The sequence below is a fragment of the Mycotypha africana genome (assembly GCF_025528875.1).
Source record: "Mycotypha africana strain NRRL 2978 chromosome Unknown BDF20scaffold_13, whole genome shotgun sequence".
In the NCBI taxonomy this organism is placed as follows: domain Eukaryota; kingdom Fungi; phylum Mucoromycota; class Mucoromycetes; order Mucorales; family Mycotyphaceae; genus Mycotypha; species Mycotypha africana.
The window spans coordinates 427,483-448,952 of record NW_026515737.1 but is presented as its reverse complement, the minus strand read 5'-3'; the positions used below and the strand labels follow the sequence as shown (position 1 = coordinate 448,952).

The 21,470-nt window shown below is 37.8% G+C and overlaps 5 protein-coding genes across 5 annotated transcripts; 1 reads left to right on the top strand and 4 right to left on the bottom strand.

The window, feature by feature from the left end:
• Positions 1-618: 618 nt before the first annotated feature.
• Positions 619-4,299, bottom strand: BDF20DRAFT_898415 (Phosphatidylinositolglycan class N-domain-containing protein). Its single transcript, XM_053082613.1, has 10 exons — positions 3,975-4,299; positions 3,715-3,906; positions 3,469-3,633; positions 3,103-3,399; positions 2,723-3,037; positions 2,344-2,663; positions 2,056-2,280; positions 1,802-1,989; positions 1,519-1,733; positions 619-1,452 (listed from the first exon to the last, which is right to left on the bottom strand). The coding sequence occupies exons 1-10, from the start codon at positions 4,132-4,134 to the stop codon at positions 761-763; spliced, it is 2,769 nt and encodes a 922-aa protein (XP_052931570.1). The 5' UTR covers positions 4,135-4,299; the 3' UTR covers positions 619-760.
• BDF20DRAFT_203466 (uncharacterized protein) lies at positions 4,232-15,895 on the bottom strand. The gene is made up of 17 exons (XM_053074910.1): positions 15,577-15,895; positions 15,349-15,498; positions 14,785-15,274; positions 14,505-14,722; positions 14,113-14,417; positions 13,791-14,024; positions 13,445-13,721; positions 12,919-13,364; positions 12,689-12,839; positions 12,508-12,630; positions 12,019-12,443; positions 11,787-11,952; positions 11,623-11,706; positions 11,230-11,565; positions 10,943-11,154; positions 10,652-10,879; positions 4,232-10,592 (listed from the first exon to the last, which is right to left on the bottom strand). Exons 1-17 carry the CDS (start codon positions 15,779-15,781, stop codon positions 4,329-4,331), a joined length of 10,314 nt encoding a protein of 3,437 aa, XP_052931569.1. The 5' UTR covers positions 15,782-15,895; the 3' UTR covers positions 4,232-4,328.
• Positions 15,896-16,099: 204 nt separating this feature from the next.
• Positions 16,100-16,793, bottom strand: BDF20DRAFT_898410 (uncharacterized protein). Its single transcript, XM_053082612.1, has one exon. It carries the CDS (start codon positions 16,651-16,653, stop codon positions 16,291-16,293), a length of 363 nt encoding a protein of 120 aa, XP_052931568.1. The 5' UTR covers positions 16,654-16,793; the 3' UTR covers positions 16,100-16,290.
• Positions 16,794-17,347: 554 nt separating this feature from the next.
• On the top strand, positions 17,348-19,387 carry BDF20DRAFT_839843 (mitochondrial protein Pet127-domain-containing protein; the record flags this gene model as incomplete). The annotated part of the gene is made up of 8 exons (XM_053079324.1): positions 17,348-17,439; positions 17,505-17,637; positions 17,710-17,856; positions 17,935-18,057; positions 18,144-18,266; positions 18,357-18,476; positions 18,550-18,647; positions 18,715-19,387. 8 exons carry the CDS (start codon positions 17,348-17,350, stop codon positions 19,385-19,387), a joined length of 1,509 nt encoding a protein of 502 aa, XP_052931567.1.
• A 116-nt stretch (positions 19,388-19,503) lies between these two features.
• Positions 19,504-20,813, bottom strand: BDF20DRAFT_898408 (uncharacterized protein). Its single transcript, XM_053082611.1, has one exon. The coding sequence runs from the start codon at positions 20,705-20,707 to the stop codon at positions 19,730-19,732; it is 978 nt and encodes a 325-aa protein (XP_052931566.1). The 5' UTR covers positions 20,708-20,813; the 3' UTR covers positions 19,504-19,729.
• Between the last annotated feature and the right edge of the window lie 657 nt (positions 20,814-21,470).

Below are 21,470 nucleotides of genomic sequence, written 5' to 3'. Positions count from 1 at the left end.
GCAAATTAACTGATTGAAAAAGTTAAAAAGGCTCAAACTGGTACCAAGTATCGCCGTTCTTTTCACTTTGTCTAGTATCAAGCAAGAGAACAATGGAGCTGTTAGAAAGATGGATCAAAAGCCAATATATCATCGGGCTCTTTGCGATCTTTACCGCAATTTTGGTTTTTTTTTTACAGCAACAAAAGACAGAGTTTCTTAAATAAAGTATGCTTAACGTACTTGTTGGCCATTTCGTTAATTAGCTTCCTTTATAAGAGGCACTACCATGAAGATCAATCAGTATCGTATTTTAACAGTATTACATCTATTATTTGCTGGAGCATAAATATATATATATATATATGTGCTCAACTTTTGAAGAACAAGCTTCCTTGGCACTTTTCTTTGCCATCCATTATCTTCCTGTCTCTCATTCTATTTATTTGTTTACCATTTACATAGGTCAAATCAAAAGTTCAAAAAAAAAAAGTCCTCTCTACCAAGACTGCTAAAGGTTGTGTAAAATTGTAGTTCGATAAGGTGTTGAAAAAAATAAAGTAGCCGAATATTCATAGTTCTTGATTTGATTATATTCGAGACAAAACAAGACGTAATTGCAAAAGGAAATACTTTAATGAAGGATTAAACGTACATTGCAAGTGATGATTTAATAAGCGGTACTTTGTACCATGCTATGATTTGATGTGTAGAGTAAACTAGAATTAATTACAACTGGTGTATTTAAAGTATGTATATGCATAAAAAAGATGAGGGAGAGCTATGTAGTTTTCGGCTTCATTCTGTTAACAATTTTTTTGCTTCGAGGCAGAACCAGTTGTCCAACCAAGATTCGTGATAGCAGGAATAAAATAATCGTAAAGATAATGAAGAGTTCTGCAATACAGAAATGACTGATAGAGGTACCAATTTCTAACCAACTTCCGTAGTCCGTAACAAAGTAGAAGAAATTGATTGTTTGAATATCCGTTATTGCCATAACCGCCAGGAATAACGTGAAAGGAGGCAAATCAACACTACAGGTGAGAACACTAAGAACAGCTGACACAATGAAGAACGGAATCAGAACCTTGATCAATAGGAGGCTTCCCATAAGGAATGGATCGAAAATAGTGGTAAATCTGTAAACACTCTCCAAAGAAAAGCTACTCAAGGACGCAACATTGCCTGTACCGAAAAAGGCGACGTCAATGAAAAACAAAAACAAAAGAACTGAACGCATATCGCCAGCGTTCAAAACCCGACCACTGGCATATTGTGTGTTCTTGTATAGGGTTCGTTCCACTTCAAGCCATATTAGGACTGTAGTGCAGAACGAAACATAAAAGAGCATTTCGTAAGAAATACTTAATAGAACCATGAGAGGAGCAAAAGCGAAGCAGATTGTGAGCAATCTTCCCATATAGTCGTCATACTTTCCACGGTAAACAAAAGGAAATAGACTGGAGGTACCTATAAAAGTAATGTTTAATTACTTGCAATTGATCATTAGAGATAGAGCATTATTGTCTGGTTTACCTATAACGATCCAACTTGCAATTTGATTGAATGGAGGAAGCCCTTCCCTTCTGTGAATACTGTCAGATGTTGATTTTACGAGGATTATACTGAAAGCTATTATGATCAACTGTATGCTCATAATGACTAATAATCTTCGATTAACACGGCTTTTCTGATTTAATCTTATTATGCTGAATAGACCCAAAATGATACCGATTATACCGCCACTAACACTAAAAGTTTTGAAAGACTGTTGAGGAAAAGTCTTTGCCCCAAGGGACCTTTTTTTTTTCTCACTTACACTGATGTAATATCTTCGCCTTTCTCAACAGGCAAGAGGGTGAATATACTTGTACATAAACAAGATATAAACCAACCGGTTAAAAGCAGTTTGCTTTTATCACGAACTTTGTTTGACATGACAAAAGGCCAGAAAGCTAGAAGAATAAATATGACACTGATAATTCCTCGATAAAAGAAACTAAAGACCTTTTTTCGAGGTAGCATGTTAGCGTGACTTCGTTGTTCGCGAGTATATAAGAGTATAACACTTACCAGAGCCTCTAAGAAAAGTAGTGCGATGACGACAGTTCCAAGAAATTTCAGAGGACCTTGCCTGAAATGCATCTTCAAAGTTTCCCAGAGATACTGATAATTACGAAAATTCTGATTCCAAAAGAATACAGGAAATACTACATAGCCATAGTATGTCTTCGGCATTCGTTGTATATACAGAATACTGCATAAAACGCCTAAAATCAACACAGACGAGATATCGACCTTTTTAACATGAAGTGAGTAATTTCTGAGAAAGCAAGACATAGGCAAGTCGAGTTAACTTACAAAGAGAGTAGACTTCTTTGACATAGAATTTTGTCGCTTGTCCAACAGAACAAAATGACGGAGTACAAATTGCAAACAGTATACGCACCATCCAATATAGCCAAGAGTTACAACACCTCGCAGAAATAGCCAGTCGTAAGTTTGAAAGTACCGTAGACCATCCAAGCAGTCTCCCATGAGTTGCTTGGATTTTAATTCAGCACCTACATAATCTTTCTTGTCTATCATCTTTTGAATTTCCGCTACAACATTGCTAGGATCATTCTCTCCTGAAAGCTTTGAGAATGGTCTAAAAAACAGCTCATTTTCTTGCTTTTCGTCTAATTTCAAAAGTTATTAGTTTTCATTTTAGGTCAAGACGTTATCACGGTTGGCTTACCATGCTTAACTTGATACTGTTCAAGAATTTGGCGAGCATTAGCAAATGCAGCTTCTGCTTTAGCATTTTCGTCTCCATCTAAATATTCTATAGGGAGTTCACCGACTGAATTAACAGGTATATCAGCCCCAATAAGGTGGGCCATCAAAGGAGCAATATCAGCTTGACGAATGTCATCACGTTGTAATTCACTTAACCCCCATTCTGCTGAAAAATCATCGTGGCCTAAACCGGATAATATTGGCTTTCGGATGCCCGCACCCCAAGCAATAATCGGCGTCCGAGTATTATCCGGGTGCCCATCCCCATGAGCACCTATTGTAACAAACATTATTCTTAGATTACAATGTCCTTTTGACGCCAAATGTCATTATTCTTACCTCTGTTATTCATGCCATGATCTGCTGTAAAAATATAACTAGTGCGGCCGTCATTATCATAGAACTCTTCAATGATTTCAACCATCTCCTTTATTCCTGCATCCACCAAATTAATATTGTTCAAGTACTCCTTCGACATTGGTCTAAATCCGTGCCCGTTTGTGTCTAATCCAAGTAAATGAAGGAAAAATACAACTTTCTTACGATGCAGACTCTCTCTTAAATCTGCATTTGTAGAAGCATTCGCAAATAGTTCTCTGACATGATCGAATACCCAAATGTCCAGCTTGGAAGCCTCTATATAGACGGTAGTGTTAGATCCTATCAGAGCTGAGTGAATAATTTGTATAATTTGTCATTATATACCTCCTTGAAAATCCTCATACTCTGGTGGGTACATAAATGTTTCTACGCTGCTAGGGTCTGATGCACCGTGTTGAAACATCGGAAGAATATCAGGAGACCCAAAAGACCATGTATGTGTCGATTGGTTAAAGACCGAGTCGAAGTTTACAGGGTTCATCGACCAGCCTGTTCCGTTAAAATTCATTGTATACAGTTAGCGCTTTTTTGATTTATAATAATTTTTGATCAGGGGATAGAGCTTTTTACCTGTTGTTACAGCACTGACGTCTTCATAAAAACCTGCTATGATAGCAACATGTCCGGGCCTGGATTCAGTGGGAACACGAGTATGCGAAACACCCCAAGTGCCTTGTTTCTCCATAATTTGGCGTAAGAAGGGTGCTCTACTTTTGTTTTGCTCATCAGGTTCATAAATTTTGTCAGCTCTTAATCCATCAGCTATTCAACGATTGTAAAATTAGATATTGCGCTTCGTTTTCGTTAGTGATTCTGAGAGCTGATCTTACCCACAAACAAAACAAGCCGTTCAGCTGGTGCCTCAAGAGGACTTTTATGTGGTGTCATCCCATGAACAAGAGGTGACGTAAAATAGATGTCAAAGATGCTATATAGGTATATAACGTGGAAAACCACACCTATGATAAGCAGCCCTACACGTGTTAGCATTTCAATATGCTGAAAATTGGATCTGTATAGGGTTTTGTTTAAGAATGAAGGAAGTAGCCGTTACTGAATTTTTGACAAACTTAAAGGAAAATAGGTATCTTCGGCATTTAGAAAGTTATTCAAATTTGGAGTTTTTTGATCTGACAGTTTGGAAACATGAGAACAACTGAAACGAGTAGAAAACGTAATGCTATTTATTGATCCATTTGTGAGTTTAAATGCTCCCAGATAATACGTGAAAGCTTATCCAGATGTAGAGTTATGTTTTCATGAATCAATCCTGGAATTCTTTCTCGTTTGAGGCCTAACCATTCAACTGGTGGTGTTGCTTCACCCATAATCTGTAACTGAGGTTGGAAGTTCACAGAGTTTAAAGCTGTATACGTATAACGGTCATTAACCGTTATATCTTCTTGTTTTTCTTCTCCTTGTGTTTGTAAAGGCTTCAATAAAGCTGATGATTTATCTGCTGGGTTGATATCCTCGACCTGTGATAATTCTATGGACTCTTCTTTACCCTCCAGTTCTTCCATGTCCCCATTACTATTCGTACTCATTGGAGTACTAGCCTCCACATTAATGTAATATCTACCAGAGTTTCTCTTCAAAGCACGGTCAAGTTGCATATTAAAAATGTTAATCATTTCTTGAAGGTATCTTATCAGACCAATATTAAGAGATACACTGATACGCCCTCCAAAAACGGCATCAAAACTGTATGTTATATCTGTTTCGAGCTGGATTGATTTCATTTTAATTTCAGTGTCTGGAATACCAAAAATTTTGGTTCCACCAGAATGCTTTGGTCTTCCTTCAGCGATATGTAAGAGATCGCTATAATACACCATTAAATCCTTTCCAGGAACATTTTTGGCTAGCGCTGCACTCAATAGCTTGATTGTCAAAACTCTGTGCTCCGCCTCTTCGTTGTTCGCCAAACCTTTGAATATAAGCTGAAATTGTTTAGCTCGCATGTCAACATTATCCGTGTCTTGAAATTGGCTAGGATAGATTAAAACTTCTACAGCTCTGACAGCTACGGATATCAAACTTTGGATAGCTGTTGTCTTGTGATCTGCATTTTTTTTCTTTTTCTTAGGTAGAGTTTCTAAAGTAATAGCACCCTTTTGAGTATTAAGCGCCGAGTGGTAAGTCTCCGATGAAATACCAGCTTCAATCTTCTTCTTCTGGAGTAATTCTTTGAATTTTCGCACCATAGTTATGATCACTGGTACTGTTTTTACTGAAATCCTGATCATTAGTGCTTCAAGAGTTGCGTCAACGTTGAGCTCATATCGGTCATTAAGCTTTAGTAAGGAAATATCGATTTCCAAAGGTTGCTGTATGGCATCGAGGATATTTTGATATTCATAAGCAAAACCGGCTGTAAAACCAGCAGAGTGAATATAAACTGTCGATTGCTTTGTAGTTTTATCAATAAAGCCACGAATGAGTGCTTTTTTGAAATGCGCTTTCCCAGAGAGTCTGCCATCAGCGATAACTTTAATGCTATCGAGAGATACATCCAATCCTTTAGTCTGTGCTGGTGTATTGTGTAGCAGAACCGACAATTCTTCTGGCATCAGCGTGATCTCTCCGATATTCTGTCCTAAATCCGCTGAAAACTGCATATTTTGGATATGAATAGCCAAGTGTTTTGACGATGATAGAGTAACATGAGCTATAGTACCGTCATCGACATTAATATTTTCCTCTGCATTCACAAGAGTGCTTTCGCCTTCAACGTGCTGTTGTTTGTTTTGAGAAACCTTGGCGATATCCGCTGGATCAAACGGTTTCTCATCACCGAGCCAACATGTTTGGAGAATTAGCAAATCTTGGAGATGGCGCATGTTCAATTTACCGGATATCAAAGGTAGTTTGACGATAACTGATACTTCATTGACATCCTTATTGTCGCTTTGATGAGAGGACAATATTGCATTTAAAATAATACGGTTCAGTCCTACCACAAGACAAGGCTCTGGCGAAAAGTGATGCTTAACTATCCCTTTGATCTCTTGGAAGGAGCTCAAACAACTAATTGTACGAGAGTGTTTGCCAGATGAGAAAGCGTTGAATAAGAATTCACTATCTTCCCATCCAAAAGAGCATGAAACTTTTGAATTAGGTTGACAACTCAACTCCACTTGTGTTCTGGATAAACGTAATAAAACAGTGGCATCCAAATTCGTGTAAATCTCCTTTTTATTATTCTTCGCTGCTCTTCGTTCATTTTTTTGTTGAATCCCTGTCTTGAGCCCCGCAGTGACATCGCGCAGAAACTGAGCAAGAGCTGGATGAAGTGTATTCGTGCTTTCCTGTATCAATATGTCGGCGTAGAGTCTTTTAGGCGTGTTTTTAGAAAGACTTCCAAGCGGTGTTTCGTAATTGACCAATGTGCTGAGACTAGGAAGTTCTATAGTGGCCATATTGCCCTCAACGCTCTTAAAGTCAAAACTGGTATTTATACGCAATGTTCTGGGTTTCTTTCGACTTTTCGGTATATCTGATGTAAATCTTTTGGGATAGAGGCGAATGACGCCACTTTCACATTCAAATTTACAGCCTATGTCGAGGTATACTAGTTCAGGAGCGGCACTGGTGTTATCAGACTCAGCTTCCATTGAACTAGATGATGTATGTCTTTCGCATTGTGTCTCGTGGAACGCCTTTGTAGTAAATGCATCAAAACGGTCCATACTTTTATGGTAGATAACATTCAATGTATTTATGTAATCGGCGATTGAGCCATCCATAGCAACTGCGAAGCCTTTCACATGGGCATCTATATCTACCGAACGCTTGACGTTTTCTAATGCTGTTGCAACACGACATGAAATGAATGGAAATTGTATCTGGTTCATTTGTGGATGTTTTTCAGCAATGAAGTGGTCAGCTTTGTTTTGATCGAATCGCCGTACGAATTGCACTGAGATATTCTCTAACTCCAATGCATTTTTTTCGATATTTTTCGTCGTAAATTCGATAGATGATATGGATAATAATAAAGCACTACCGTTTCGATTCGACTCCAACAATGACGCATCTGCTTGAACAGTTAATGGAATTGCAATACCTAATTGTTGAACGCGTATGCTGATCAATTTATCCCGCAATAATGTTTGTGGTTCATTTTGGAAGGTCTTCGGCCAGTCGTCTTTGGTTGAAAACGATTGTACAATTCGTTTAGTGTTGGCAGAAAGCTGATCAATTTCGTCCTTCTTTTTCAGCTTCTTCTTTTTCAATTCTGAGTCATAGTAGATGTACATATCTGCAAGCTTACCAAGTGCGATAGGTTGCATCACCGTTCGTACCCGACTAAGATCCACAAAAATTGATTCAAAATCACCCTCCCTATCATGTGCATGGGTATCTTTCTGACAATTGTCAATATTACACTTTGGTAAATAGTTTTGCAAAGTGAAATCGAGAGTAATGTAAGCTAAACAATCACGCTTATAGATGTTGTTTTCTGTGGTGGTATTCCAACCACTAGATGTTTCTTCATTAAAGTCATGATCCAACGAAAGTGAGAAATGTTTTGCCTGGAGCTTCCAATACAACTTGGTATTTGAATCAGATACTGTTTTCTCTGTGATTTCATTGCACAATGTAGCCTCTAAGAGGTTCGATTGAAAGACACCGATGGCCCCTGGACTGGAAGCGGAAATTCTTAGACCGTCTAAAGATAGCTCTATGGCATATAAGAAGTATTTGGATTTATCTGCTTTTATGGCAGATCCTGTATCTGTGGAAGCAGATAGAGTGCTATTTCGTTTAGAGTAAGATAATACCTCGACAAGCTCACTAAGTTCATTCCCGACGAGAGACTGGGCTGTCAATAACGAGTCAATCAAACCAACATTCAAAGACAAAGAAATTATGTCAATTGTGATAATCGCCTGTAGCTTCGTTTGAGCCACGCCATCGACTATCTCTTTCCGGATAGACCCTGTACTGCGAATACCAGGAATACTGAAAATGCTAGCATTATCAACGATTGGCGTGCTTTTAGCTTTTCGAGTATCCTTGGTAACGAGCTGAATAACCTGCTTTGACAGTTGAAATGCATACGTAAATGCGGGTTCGGATTTATGCTGCAATTGATCAACCATGATGAAAAAGTTTACGATTCGATAATTTGCACTTAATGACGGTAGAAGGTCAGCCTTCGCAACAAATTCATTGAGCAAGAACTGGAGTTTGACATCTGTGATGAACGGTTTTCTTGTAGTTGTTTCAGATAGACTAGTTGATAAAATCTGATTTTTCGCATGATCCTTCGAAATACTCATTAATTCCTTGCGTTGTTCCTCCCATTCTTTCACTAGATTTTGAAACATAAAATGATAGCGTCGTCCTTGTTCAGCTTGCCATGATTCAATAAAGCCATAAAGACGTAATAAACTTTGAGGAGCATCGATGTGGAATTTTTGAATGTTAGAAAATACATTGAGAATGTTTTTGCTGCTTTCGGATTTGCTGCTATGTTTCTTGGAGATTTTCGGCACTTGTGTTATGTTTGCATTAACGTTGGCCTTTTTAATCAATACTCCTAATAGTACAGCTGTTCTTTGCTTCTGTGGTATTTCCTCTTTAAACTTAATATCCACCATGTTTATGCCGCCAGTAGCCTCTAAGAGCAAACGTGGTTCGAGATTTCCATTACGTTTCGAAGCACGGTTAGAGCTACGTTTACCAGAACCGGTATCAGATTCTCGTTCAATATTGATAATATGTAACGGTGATAGTTTGGGATTTGACAACATAATAGAGCCGCAAACTCCCTTTACATTCGACTCCATGCATAACTCACGTGCGTCAGCCATCAATTGCACTCCATCTACATTCAGAAGCGCATGTACAACTATATCGATCTTGCTTAAGAATGAATCAAAGTTGAATTGTGTTTGGTTATCAGCAATAGAAGCTGCCTGAGAGAAATCTGCATACGATAGTTCCTCTGCTTTACTAGTCAGTTTCTTGGTATGAGAGAGATTGGATAATTTTGCAGCAAATACACGTTGGACCAACAACATATGTCTCGCAAATGCTAAAACAATTGGGTTTGTCGTAATATCTATACCGCCAATATTAAGATTGGTTACAATGTCCAAATAACCTTCGGGCACTATGAATGGTTTCGAATGACCATGAGTGGTTGGCTCCACGACTGGGGATACGAGTGTGCTCTTATACAAAGCTTCAAAAGCAAAGTTGACATTTTCAATGGAAATACTATTGTCTTCCTTGTTCAGATGTGCAGCTTCTTCTTCAAAAATGGCGAACTTAAAATTCTTTAGAGACAACTTTGCCAGATTGGTTGATGATACCAAAAATCGTATGACACGATCCGTCGTATTTTCAATATCAATTGATGATGTTCGTCGTGTCGTTTGTTTGAATGGTTGCGTAAATAGACGACAATTTTGTATATCAACACTGCTTATTTCCCAACTACGCCATAACGAGAATGTATTAACAACGTTATCGAACATGGCTTCCGAATCTAATTCCTGTAATGCATGGCCGGATGTAAGACGATATTGAAGCGCTTCTCTTGTCGATAGAGGCATTGACCGTAAGCAATGACGCATCCGTGCTAGTAATTTCCAACCACAATCGTTACGAAAATTTCTCGAACCGAGCCTAAGCATTGTAGTTGGTGTTGTTAAAAACGCAGGATCGCCGACGACACCTCGCGTGATTGAGAAATTGGCTATAGCATTAATGAAGACTTGCATTTGCCTTGTTCGTTGTTCACGGAAGCCCTCCAAGATACCCTTAAGATCGTCAACAAAGACCAGCCAGGAATATACAGCACCCATCAGAATCTCAACGGATTCAGTGATGATGATTGTGTCTACGTCTGTAAAATTCAACGAAACGTAATTGGGTATCATGGCCCCTAACCATTTGACATTAAACTCTTTTACTGACAAGTCTAACATTACTAACTCATCAATGAGAGTATTATCATTTTCCGAATCAGCATAGCGTTTTTTGTTTCTCAACCGTTCATAGGGTATACCAAAATCGATGGGATGTTGTTCGCGTTGCCTTGAAATGTAGCGCACTGTTGAACCGATACTATCCAAGTCAAAATGAACTCTAGACTCTTGCAGCACAAGTTTCGATTCCACCATTTTGTTCTTCTTCTCATTGAAGGCGTAATCTTCAAACCTAACTCTTCCCATCAACTTCAAATCGTTAAGTGAAAAGTCTGCAGAACAGAGAACGGTACCCTCAGAATTATATTGAGTTTTTACAACAGATTCCCCATGCTTGTAAGAAGGGAGATCGTTGGGCATAGTAGCATTCTGGATGAATTGAAGGTAAGTCTGTGGAAGTATCACAGCAAACCGTGTGCATATGTATTGATCAGTTAAATAACGTGTTAACTGTTCAATATACTTCATTTGGAGAGTGTCCAGCATTGTCTCTAAATCCCAATCCTGCAACGATAGGAATGTAAGTAAAAATGCAATAACAATTCCTACTGTTAGCATCTTACATCTTTTATGATCTCTTCTGCTAATTCTTGAACCACTTTAACAAGAATTGGAGTGACGAGGATAGTTACTGCTTTGGTTGCCTCAATGACAATAGTAGCAAGTACTTCATTTCCTTGCCCATCGGTTCCAGTATTTTCTGAAATACCGTTGTCGTCATCGTTTCCGAAATAGTCTGTCGAATTTTGTTTTACAAAGTTATGAATTGGAGTATCTTTGTTTTCGCATTCCTGTAAATGAATGCTTGTGTTCGTAAGTAACGTGATATGAATTTATGTGGATGAGTTATTTACCTTCTCTGGTATGAAATGGGGCTTTGACGGAGGCATGAATGAATGGAAGAAGCTGCCGTAGTCGATTTCAGAGCCATATCTTTTGACTTTATAACGTCTGAGATAATCACTGTAAGGAATAGACGGAGGGATAGCAGCAACCAGGTTTTTCTCATTTAACTGATGCTGCTTATCGATAGCTGTATCTGTTTGCCCATTATACGATGTGTTATCTGTAGAAATATATCAGCTGTGCGCTTTTGAAAGTGCATAAACCAAAGTTTATATAGGCTCTTTTTTAAACTTACAGCTACTACTCTGTTCATCACTATTTTCTTTTGATGTTGTTGAAAAATCGTCTACATAGCTATAATTATCGTAATCTGTGTTATCTGCTGTATGGAAGGATTCGACATCTTTAATAGTGCCACTTTTCATTGACAGAGCTTCGTAAATTTCGTCGTGAACATAGCTTTCGTCTTCCTGCTCGGAATAGTCTGATACGTACGAGCTACCTGAAGTAGCATCATAGCTAGAGATACTTTCGTCATCACCATAACTTCTAAAATCTTCATAATAGATGAGTTGCTCTGCTGAAGTTGATAATTGGCTACTGTAGAGTTTTGAAGTATCATTTACATGACCTAGAATACAGAGAAAAATGAGTTTTCACACTGACTAGCCTGAAGAATCATTATTACCAAACGTGAAAGGCCTGAAGGGCGGAGCATATAAAACCCCTACATGATGATTGTCGCTGTGCTGAACTGATGATTTGGGGGTTTCTATTGTAAGTAGTAATTAATAAAAACTCACATTTATGAGTGTGCTACAATTAAAAAGAGCTCATCTCGTAAGAAATTACCAGCGTTTTCATATAATTTAGAACATCGTCTCGTAGGATAATCTTGAGCTCTAATAAATTCTTGTTGCTTTTCTCGTAAAATTCTCCATGATGCTGTTTGTCGAAAGATTGTTACGTTCAAACCAAGGTCGGCTTTAGCTACTTCAACCCAAGAATAATTTTCTTCCTAAAGATACAAAACTCATTAGTAAAGTACATTGTAAGAATAAACAGTGAAAAGTGCAACACTTACATCCATATCAGTATCTCCACGTGCTTGATCAGGATTCGCTAACGAGCGTACTAATACCTGAGGAATTTTCAAAGAAATTCGTTGACTGTATTTAATGTTGATCAAATTGTCGAACTCCAGCAGAATGCCTTCTGCTAATTTAATATTAGTAGCACTGTTCATACTCATAAGACAGACATCCACTTCCTGAACAAACAGTTTTAAAAAAGTCACATCTGGTAAGTTTTTGCTTTCTAATTCTTGGGGAGCAGCATTATCTTCGTCAATCATGTTATAGGCAAAAGATTGGCCAAAAGAGCCCAGCCCCAACAGAAATGATGGTTTGATTTCACCAGTTATGCGGCCAATATCAAACTCCCAATGACAGAGGTAAGTCAAGCATTGTGGTAATGGACCGAAAAGACGATGTGCAGAAACATTGAGGCCTGGTGAAAGGAAATAAGCTTTTGTTAAAACAAATCCGAATAGGTACATGTTGCAATCTATTACCGTCAACATAAACGTAATTTTTAGGGTCACGAGCATTTTTTATACGGAAAAGGCCTTCTGTTGATTGTGAAGTAGGATTGCTATCTCTGCTTATAGTTATTGGGCTTATATTCAGATACATATCTACAAAAGCAATGTATAAGTAGACAGTTCCCTTTGTCAGTACGTAATCCATCGTTACCTAAATACACATCCAAATTACGCAGTTCCAGCTGCAATTCCTGAAATTCCAATTGAGAGTATCTTGAGCACTCATATAAGTTTTCTGGTAGAAGCAAAACACCATCATCCAATTCCAAAAGAAGATACACCTCGAATGGGTCGGAAAGTGGCTGTACAGAGAAGAGAATCATAATCATTCATTACGTTAAACTAGTATTTGACTTTGTGGAAGTTCTTGATAAAAAGTACCTTAGCTGCTGCTTGCTTCGCTTTCTGTTCAAGCCACTCTTCCTTATTAGCTTTTCGTCTTCTGTATTCATCAAGCGTTGAAAAATGATTATATTCACCGAAGTAGTTGGCTTTTAAAATGAAGATGTATCGAATCAACGTACCAAAGAGTTTAACCGTTGCACCACTTATTTTGATATGCAGGTTACAAGTTTCTACATGACGTACTATGTCCACAGAATTATAAAAATCGTAGGTACCGTCAATTGAAAGGCTTACTGCTACAGCAGCATGGGAATCTTCCTCCCTGAGGAACGCATTCAGAGTATGTGATGTCTGAAGAGACAAGCCAGCGCTTCCATGCTCTATATTCACAGCAAACTTCACACTGGTAGTTTCTGGCTGATATGTCACAAAAGGCAAGGTTATACTAGCAGTTAATTGATGTCCTTGCAGTTTGAAGAAAGCTAAAAAAATAAGCGTAGAAATAAAAAATAAGAAAAGAGATATCCTATATCAGTATGTCCATCTACTCGTATCTTTTTACCATTATCTGCAACTGAATTCGGATTATTGATAACGTTATGATCGTTCACGCAAAGGATAATGGTGGGGTTATCCAAATTAAACTGTAAAACATATGTCATAGGCGTAAAATATAAGAGATCTGCTGGCGCTGACGACGCTGTCCAATCTTTGACTAAGTCTTGTAAAAGGTAAATATGATCTCGTAATAGAAAGATGATAGGTTTTCGCACATTTAGCTTAAAATTCCACTGTCGAAAACCGTTCCATTGTAATGGTGTAGGCATTATACATGATATCTATGGGAAAGCACAATAGAAGGTTTCAAACGTGATCTGCTAGAAAAAAGGGCTATTAATATGATTTACCTCGACCTTCTCTGTTTGTATAAAAGATGCATGATTAACACTACTGTTAATTTCTGTATTCTTCAATACAATATCAATGGTGCTAGTGTGGCCTGCACGACCAATGACAAAAGGTGTATTAATTCGTACGTAGGAACCTTCGCCGGCTTTGATATTTATCCAACCGTAAGGCCTTGTATAATGCCCATCAGTATCAACGTCCAAACCCATTGATCCTAAGGTATACTTCCAATCCTAAGTATGACAGGTTAATCTCAATTAGCAAATGGGACAAGTATGGTGATACAATACCGAAGAAAACGAATATGAAAATAGGCGGTACCTTTGATTTTTCTCGTGTGGGAATCAATAATTTCATATCATTCATGAATTCGATATATGTCTCAAATGCTGTAGCAATGCGCTGCTGCCCGGGTATAAGTTTGGTTGTGGGTATATTATTACGATGAGAACTAGGGAAGAAATAATCTTGCATCTGTGACCTCTGTCTATCGGCCCAAGGACCATAATGAATTACAGCATCCCATAAGGATATTCGTATACCCCATTCAGGAGGTAAACCGCCGTTGCCTATATCTACGCTTTTGTTGTAAAATTGATCAGATGCTTCGGTTGACGGTACAGGGCCTAAGTTGTTGGCACAAAGTGGGCAAAAAAAGGTATCAGAAACTCTTGCCTAATATGGACATGATACGTAGACGCTGTTGTGCTTACCCGCATAATCAGCATAGTATGTCAATGCCATTTCATTGCAATCTACAATATTTGATACTCTTGCATATTCTTCGTGATATGTCGTATTTTCTTCATTCATTTCTTTGTGCTGTCTGTCTTGCCCCATAATATTGTGCATGTGTTGCATCTTTCCGTATTGTCTCATCGAAGCAAAAGGTAGAAAGCATTTCAATGGTTTCAATAACCAAAAGAAAAACCTAAATCTAATGTTAGTTCATTCATCCGAGACTGAATTCTTTGCTAATCACAAAATTCTTACGCTGCTCTCGGTAACGGTTCAGAGGAGACTTGACTTGGTGGCTCGACATTCGTGAAGTCCATGTTATTTTTCATACTGATTTGAACTTTTCGCAGTATGCAATCAGCAACGGTTTTATAATAGTCCATTGGCGACCTTGATTTTGCTTTGGTATAAATTCCACTCGCTTGCGACAGCTTCAAGACAAGCATCGATTTTAAATCTGTGTTACCAATCATTATCGCACCTGTTGTACACTGGAATTGTAAAGGCATCAATTTTTCTAATAAGGATGGCTCTTCATCAGTTGATGGCAGCGGAAGTTGGTTCACGGAATGCGCTCTCCCGAGTGTTTTATGCTCGTATAGAGTACTATTCGCTCTATCCATATCTGTTGAAGATAGTCCAAGTATATCTCTTATTTTGTTATAAGCAGCTGTGTTGTTATAAAGGAACCATTCAAAGCCTTCTACGCTACATACAATTCTACACGGTAAATTGCTCAATTTACCTGAAAAAAATAATGCGCTTAATTACTTTAGAACAACCACAAAATGAACATAGCCGACGAAAACATTAATATACCATATTTATCGTTTTTAGTGCTTCTCACATTAAAGAGCCAATATCTTATTGTAACATGTCCTTTTAAGATCGAAATAGATGCATTGGTCGAAAGATATCTTAAATTCTTAAACAATATCCTGCCTCCTAGTAGAGACACACGTATCGAATCTAAATAGATACATGTTATTACTTTTGTTTTCGTTTATTACGCCAACCCAAAGTATATCTCTTTTGCATATTACTTGCCTACTTCGATGTAAGCATTATATCGTCTCCACGTAAACTGATTGATTAAGAATGTCAGCAGCTGGCCGACTACACGATTGAAGTAGAATAAAAAGAAGATGGCAACTACAATGACAACTAGGCAATAGAGAACAAACAGCCAGAAGCCAATGTATGACTGTACGTTGGCATAATTGGTTGCGATGGTATCTTCACCAAGTGCCATTCAAGCTGATTTCTTTCTTAAGACTGAATGAGTGTAGCTGGAAAGTTGAAAGAAAAGAGGAGAATTAAAATTTAAGGTACACTTTTCACAAGCAATTTTAAATGATCGACTTTCATTGTTTAAGTCACGCATAAATCTCGTCAAGTAGGGCCGTGTGTCTCAAAATTTATAAATACTCCTGATTGAGAACAGACTATGATAGACCTGTGGGTTCGCCAACGTCTCAATTTTATGCACTCTGTAGGCTTTTTTTATTGTTCCAGAAGCGAAGGTCTCCTAGATCAGGAAATATAGGGTTCTTTTTTCTGGTTTTTTTTTTTTTTTTTTTTTTTTTTTTTTTTGTTTGAAGCTTTAAGGTGTCAATTCTATACATCGATTTTTGTTTCATAAAATCGTTATAAGGCTTTTATTGAAAAATGCTTTCACTGTTCCGTTGATTTTCCATCCATTGTATATTACAATTCAAGACTTTGGATGAGTGAATATTGTCGAATACGCTATTCTTAAACTTATTTCTTTTTCTTGTCTTTCTCTGCTTTCTTGTTATATCCTCCGCTGGCAGCAGCTTTCATTATCGTTTTGGAGACTGCCTCATCACTTTCAATCCAACTAATATCTGAGAAATCAAGATCACCAAAACGTTTTTGAAACTTATTCAATTGTTCACTTTCGTCGGTCAAGCCTTCTTTCAACAATGTAGGATTCCAGAGTGGATGATTACGGGTATCTTTTGTGAGACGAAGTTGATGTCGAACAGGAGATGTTGTTCTTAAAGTAAATGTCGCACCATTGCTTAATACAACGGTTTGAAGAAATTTCTCTGGCTTTGCTTGTGTTGTTAATCGTCTGATTTGAAGTTGTGAACGTAACATTAGTGAGACTATTAGACTGAAAGAAGCAGGGAACACTTGAATATTGCAACCAACTTCCCCTTTGTTTGCCCCAGGTTAATAAGGCGGGGGATGAATAGCCTGAAAGTAAATCAAGTCAAAAAGTCGGAACCACAACCCGGTCACTTTTTTTTTTTTTTTTGTAATTATGCATATAATTTCTGCAACTCAACTTGTACAAGGATGCATCTCCTTCCCTCTTTTGACAAGCTTTTGATCTGGATTGGAAAAGATGTTTTCCTTACAACGGTCGCATGTCCGAAACTATCATTTGTATAACTTAAATATAAAGAGGTTGTATGCTATTCTTGCGCAAAATACAGAATCTGTCAATACATGTCATAAGGCGACTTGCGCAGAAGGTAGGAGCATGTTCTTTGTAGTTCGTTTTATACATACTTTCATCAAGAACCGATATTAATTTTTGTTGTGTTAAACATTAAGATACTGCAGAAAAGAATGAATCAGAAGCTTCAGTAGCACAAAATCAAGAAAAGGAGAATAATAAATCATGGACCATAACGACAAAATCGACGTTTGGCAGGAACAGAAAGAGTCTAAGTACTAGGCTAAAGACAATGACGAACCCTTGGATTCAGGTTCCCTATAATATCCAATACCAACGTAGAGTAACAATAGATGATTGACTGAATGATATAGATGAGAGTTTTCATATATGGCTATCCCTTTGTTAAACACAGGCGTAGATCCACCATTCCCAGCTGAGGTTCCTCAGTTGGCTCACGGACTGCAGAAAGTGCTGTTCAAGTAAGCCACTTTCCAATCATACTATTTTGCATCACTTTGACTTTGTATTTTTTAACTGTTACCAGCCCTGGTGTTCATTACTTTAAAGATCCCCGGACGAAAGAATACAATTTTACGCCCTATTTAGAAGCTATAACCCAACCAAGCGATTTCAACTATGATGCAATTACACCATATATCACCTCTTCAAAGGATTCCGTATGTATTTGAGACTATATTCATTGTTGCTAGTATGCATTTTGCGTAAATTCTTACCTCTCCTTATTATAGTCGTTGATTGATTTAGCGAGAGCAAAAGCGAAACGTTACGTTGGATCAACATCATCTATATCATCGGCTTTAGCACAGTTATACTTTCTAATGTCGAACTTGAAGCCAGTAGATACGGCTTGTTTATCAAAAGTATTCACTGATCAGGTGGGAAGCATTGTTTTTATTCATGATGTTGTGTGAATAAATCTTCAGACTAACATTTATAACATCTGTACGCAACAGCCAACGAGATTTACACCAGGAATCCGCAAACCTTATACATTTTATTTGAGATGGAAAAATGGTGTTTATGCTATTGATGCTGATAAGGCATTTGACGATGTAGAGACAATATTGAGTACTTTGGTAAGCAAGCAGTAAAGCTTAAAAGAGAAACTAAGTAGGGTCGATATAGAGATGGAAAAAACTCAAAAAAAAAAAAACGTTTTCAGGGAAAATCATTAGAAAAGGTGTTGACAAACGAGCCTGCACAGTATGAACGTTATCTAAGAGTGAATGCTGCAGAATTTAATGAAGAGGATAGATTGCAGCGAGAAGCATATGCATATGGCGAGGTATGTAGGGCAAATTTTGAAGATGCATTCATGCGTCTACTATATGTATAAATCAGGCCCGATCACTCACCGCATCATTATTTGTTTTAGATGGGTAAATTTTTGCTTAGATCACAGTTGGATTGCTATGATGACAGGCTTCCTGGAAAGACGTTTGATCTGAAAACAAGGGCCGTTTTACCTATCCGTATGGACACTGAAAACCACTATGTGAGTTACATCATCGTTTTTGTAATTAAAATTTGCTTCTATTGGGTATACTGACAAAGTTTGGTTTTGTCAGAATTATTATGGATACACATTGAAGAGATCACAGGGATTGTATGAATCTTTTGAGCGGGAATATTATGACATGATGCGCTCTGCATTCCTTAAATATACGTAAGTGCTTCAAAATGATATTGTTTTGTTTCTGCACATAAGGTTTGACACTAATTGGTATGTTTAGTTTTCAGGTCCGCATTGGCCATATGGATGGTATTCTGGTCGCGTATCATAACACACAAACATTATTTGGTTTTCAATATATTTCGAAAGAAGAAATGGACGCTCGACTTTTCGGATCCACCAAATTGGGAGATCAAGTCTTCCGAAATTCCTTGTACATGTTTGAAACTATTTTGGACCAAGCAACTCAAAAGTTTCCTGAGCAAACCTTGAGAATATCCTTCGATACAAGGCTAAGACAATCACAGAACACAACAATGTTCGCTTATGTTGAGCCTGTGCCGACAGACAACGAGCCTTCCACCAAAGCTAACGAACCCACAATGAACAACAATTTGGAAGAGTTCTTTCAAACCAAAGAGACCTCGGATGAGACCAACGGCAAGGATTTCAGTCCTTTTGAAGGCTTGACTGTTTATCAAATCAACACATCATCCAAAGTGAATGATACAATCATCAACGGACCTCTGATCCTTGATAACTATAGGAATTTCCGATGGTCATTACGAATGAGAATGCAAGAAATACTTATAAATAACCTTCCGGAGAAGCAAAAACGATTTATAGCACTACGAAAAACTCAACACAAAATAACGGAACCTTCTCGTAAAAACCCTTTTTCGAAATATCTTAAATCTTTGATTGAACGTAATACAAATCATGATCGTTTCTAACAATTCCCAACACACAACACAAAGAATATTTCATTACGTACTTTTTTGTTTATCAGAGCTTGCAGCGGCTTTGCCCATTTTTTTATTATAGAGTATTAATAAATTTTGAAATTATAAAATGCCTTTCTGTCGAGGTATAACAAAAACATGCCGTGCCCGTTGATCATGTGTTTCCATCACATTTGAAGGGATTGAGAGGGGTATTATTATTATTTTTTTTAGGAACAGAAAAACTTCTCTCTTATACACGTACGAAACAGTGAAATGTTACTAAAGTATTTTAAGTTTGCTTTAAAAGTAGAAAATTAGGACATATTTATGCAAGCAAAGCAAAAACATCGGTTAATGATTGCATTCCAGATCATGTACAGCCTTGTGGGCCTTCAGACATCGAACAGTACAATAATACGTTGATTTGCATTTAGAGCAAACCGGCATGCCTCTTTTCTCTACACCACAATTAGCGCAAGCCATTGAACAAGATGAAGATGCGCCACTCGAAACAGAAGAAGTTCTTGAAGGAAGATGAGGACGAGTTTCTGTTGCTGTTCCTGCATATTTGTTGTATCGGTCGGCAATTAAATGCCGAAGGGCTACCTTAGCAGAACTTTGAAGTTTCTTGGCTTCTGACACGGTTGAGGGACGCACAGATAAACATTTTCGATAATAAGTGATAGCTTTGTTTGAATCCAAATCCTCGCAAAATGAAGCACGACAATGGTAAATTGAAATACGGATGGCACGAGCAAAGCTATCCTTCATCCTTGAATTATAACCCGATGAATAATACATCTCTGATCCTCCTTCTTCTTCTTCTTCTGCGTCTTCTTCTACCTCCTCCTCCTCCTCCATATCAGTACGCAAAGGCAAAGGTACAATTCTGTCTGAATCACGACTCTCTTCCTTTATCTGTTTACATAATTCGCGTAGCTCATCCATTATCATTGGCAACCATGGTAGGTGGTGCACTCTGCCAATATCAGCATGGCTTTGTACAAGCTCGATTGCTTGTTGTACCAGTTGAAGTAGTGTTGGATTGCATTCAATCGGTTGGGCATTCTTTGCAAAACGAAACGCAGCAAGGTAATACTTTGCCAATTTATCGCACCGATAACACTCTGTGGCTGTTGATACATCGTGCTTAAAACTCATCATCAAAGATAATTCAACGGCTGCACGTATAGATCCTTGTTTGAGTTGTTGTTCGAGGTTCCTCCTTACTTGATTTTCCTTTGTTAAAGTAAACGATGTAGCAGTGGAAGACTTTTCGTTGTCAGATAAACGCTCTAGTGAACTGTTGGTGAATAGTAGGGTAGGCATTGTTACTGAGTTATGAAACGTATATCTCCGATTTTTTGAACGAAACCAAGTGAAAGAAAGAAAGGGAAGAAGAGAAGAAAAGGAAAGGAATAATAACAAAAAAAAAAAAAAAAAAAAAAGAATCTAGACGTATGGTTATAAAAAGCAACAATATTGCGAAATTAAGGCTTGATAGCATCTGGTTGTTCTTCTCTTTTACTTTTTGAGTTACACCGCTTTCTTTACATACATTTCCCTCACGTGAGATAATCTGACAATCTTCAAACAAACGCGGAAAAAACTGTACCGGGAATAGAAAGCTTCCTATTGAAACTCAAAGCCAAACAAAATTAAGTGTTCGCCCCCAAGTGACGCCATGTGTCTCAGGATATTGTTGCTCCTCAAAGATCATCTTTTGATAGAAAACGATCCAACAGCAAAACAAAATCGTTTGAAGATCAATTACGGAAATTTCCCATAAAGGCGTAGTATTCCGAAATAGCCGTTAAAGCTACGAAGTCTATCTGTCATCTTAAATACAATTACGAAATATTATCCATCCCGTATGAAAAAACCAGTGAGGTCTCGACTTTCCAGCTCGTGGTTAAACTATTCCTCTCAGTGGATCAAGAATGTTTGTGTAATACTTTACAGTTAAGCTACACCCTTTTTGTGCGCTTCTTATTGATCACTATACATGCCCATTGTCTTAAAGCGAGCCATTTGATATGTTCAGACAAATGACCGTCCCCTTGATACATGAATGGTCTGTATAGACTGTATT

Coding starts and splice junctions, on each gene's coding strand:
- BDF20DRAFT_898415 (XM_053082613.1), bottom strand. CDS start 4,134: ATGCTAACACGTGTAGGGCTGCTTATCATAGGTGTGGTTTTCCACGTT. Junction 3,634..3,714: donor CGTCAGTGCTGTAACAACAG/GTAAAAAGCTCT, acceptor TTAACGGAACAG/GCTGGTCGATGAACCCTGTA. Junction 2,664..2,722: donor ACAGTATCAAGTTAAGCATG/GTAAGCCAACCG, acceptor TTTTGAAATTAG/ACGAAAAGCAAGAAAATGAG.
- BDF20DRAFT_898410 (XM_053082612.1), bottom strand. CDS start 16,653: ATGTTACGTTCACAACTTCAAATCAGACGATTAACAACACAAGCAAAG.
- BDF20DRAFT_898408 (XM_053082611.1), bottom strand. CDS start 20,707: ATGCCTACCCTACTATTCACCAACAGTTCACTAGAGCGTTTATCTGAC.
- BDF20DRAFT_203466 (XM_053074910.1), bottom strand. CDS start 15,781: ATGGCACTTGGTGAAGATACCATCGCAACCAATTATGCCAACGTACAG. Junction 12,631..12,688: donor TAATTTGGATGTGTATTTAG/GTAACGATGGAT, acceptor TTGCTTTTGTAG/ATATGTATCTGAATATAAGC. Junction 10,880..10,942: donor CCCATTTCATACCAGAGAAG/GTAAATAACTCA, acceptor ATTCATTTACAG/GAATGCGAAAACAAAGATAC.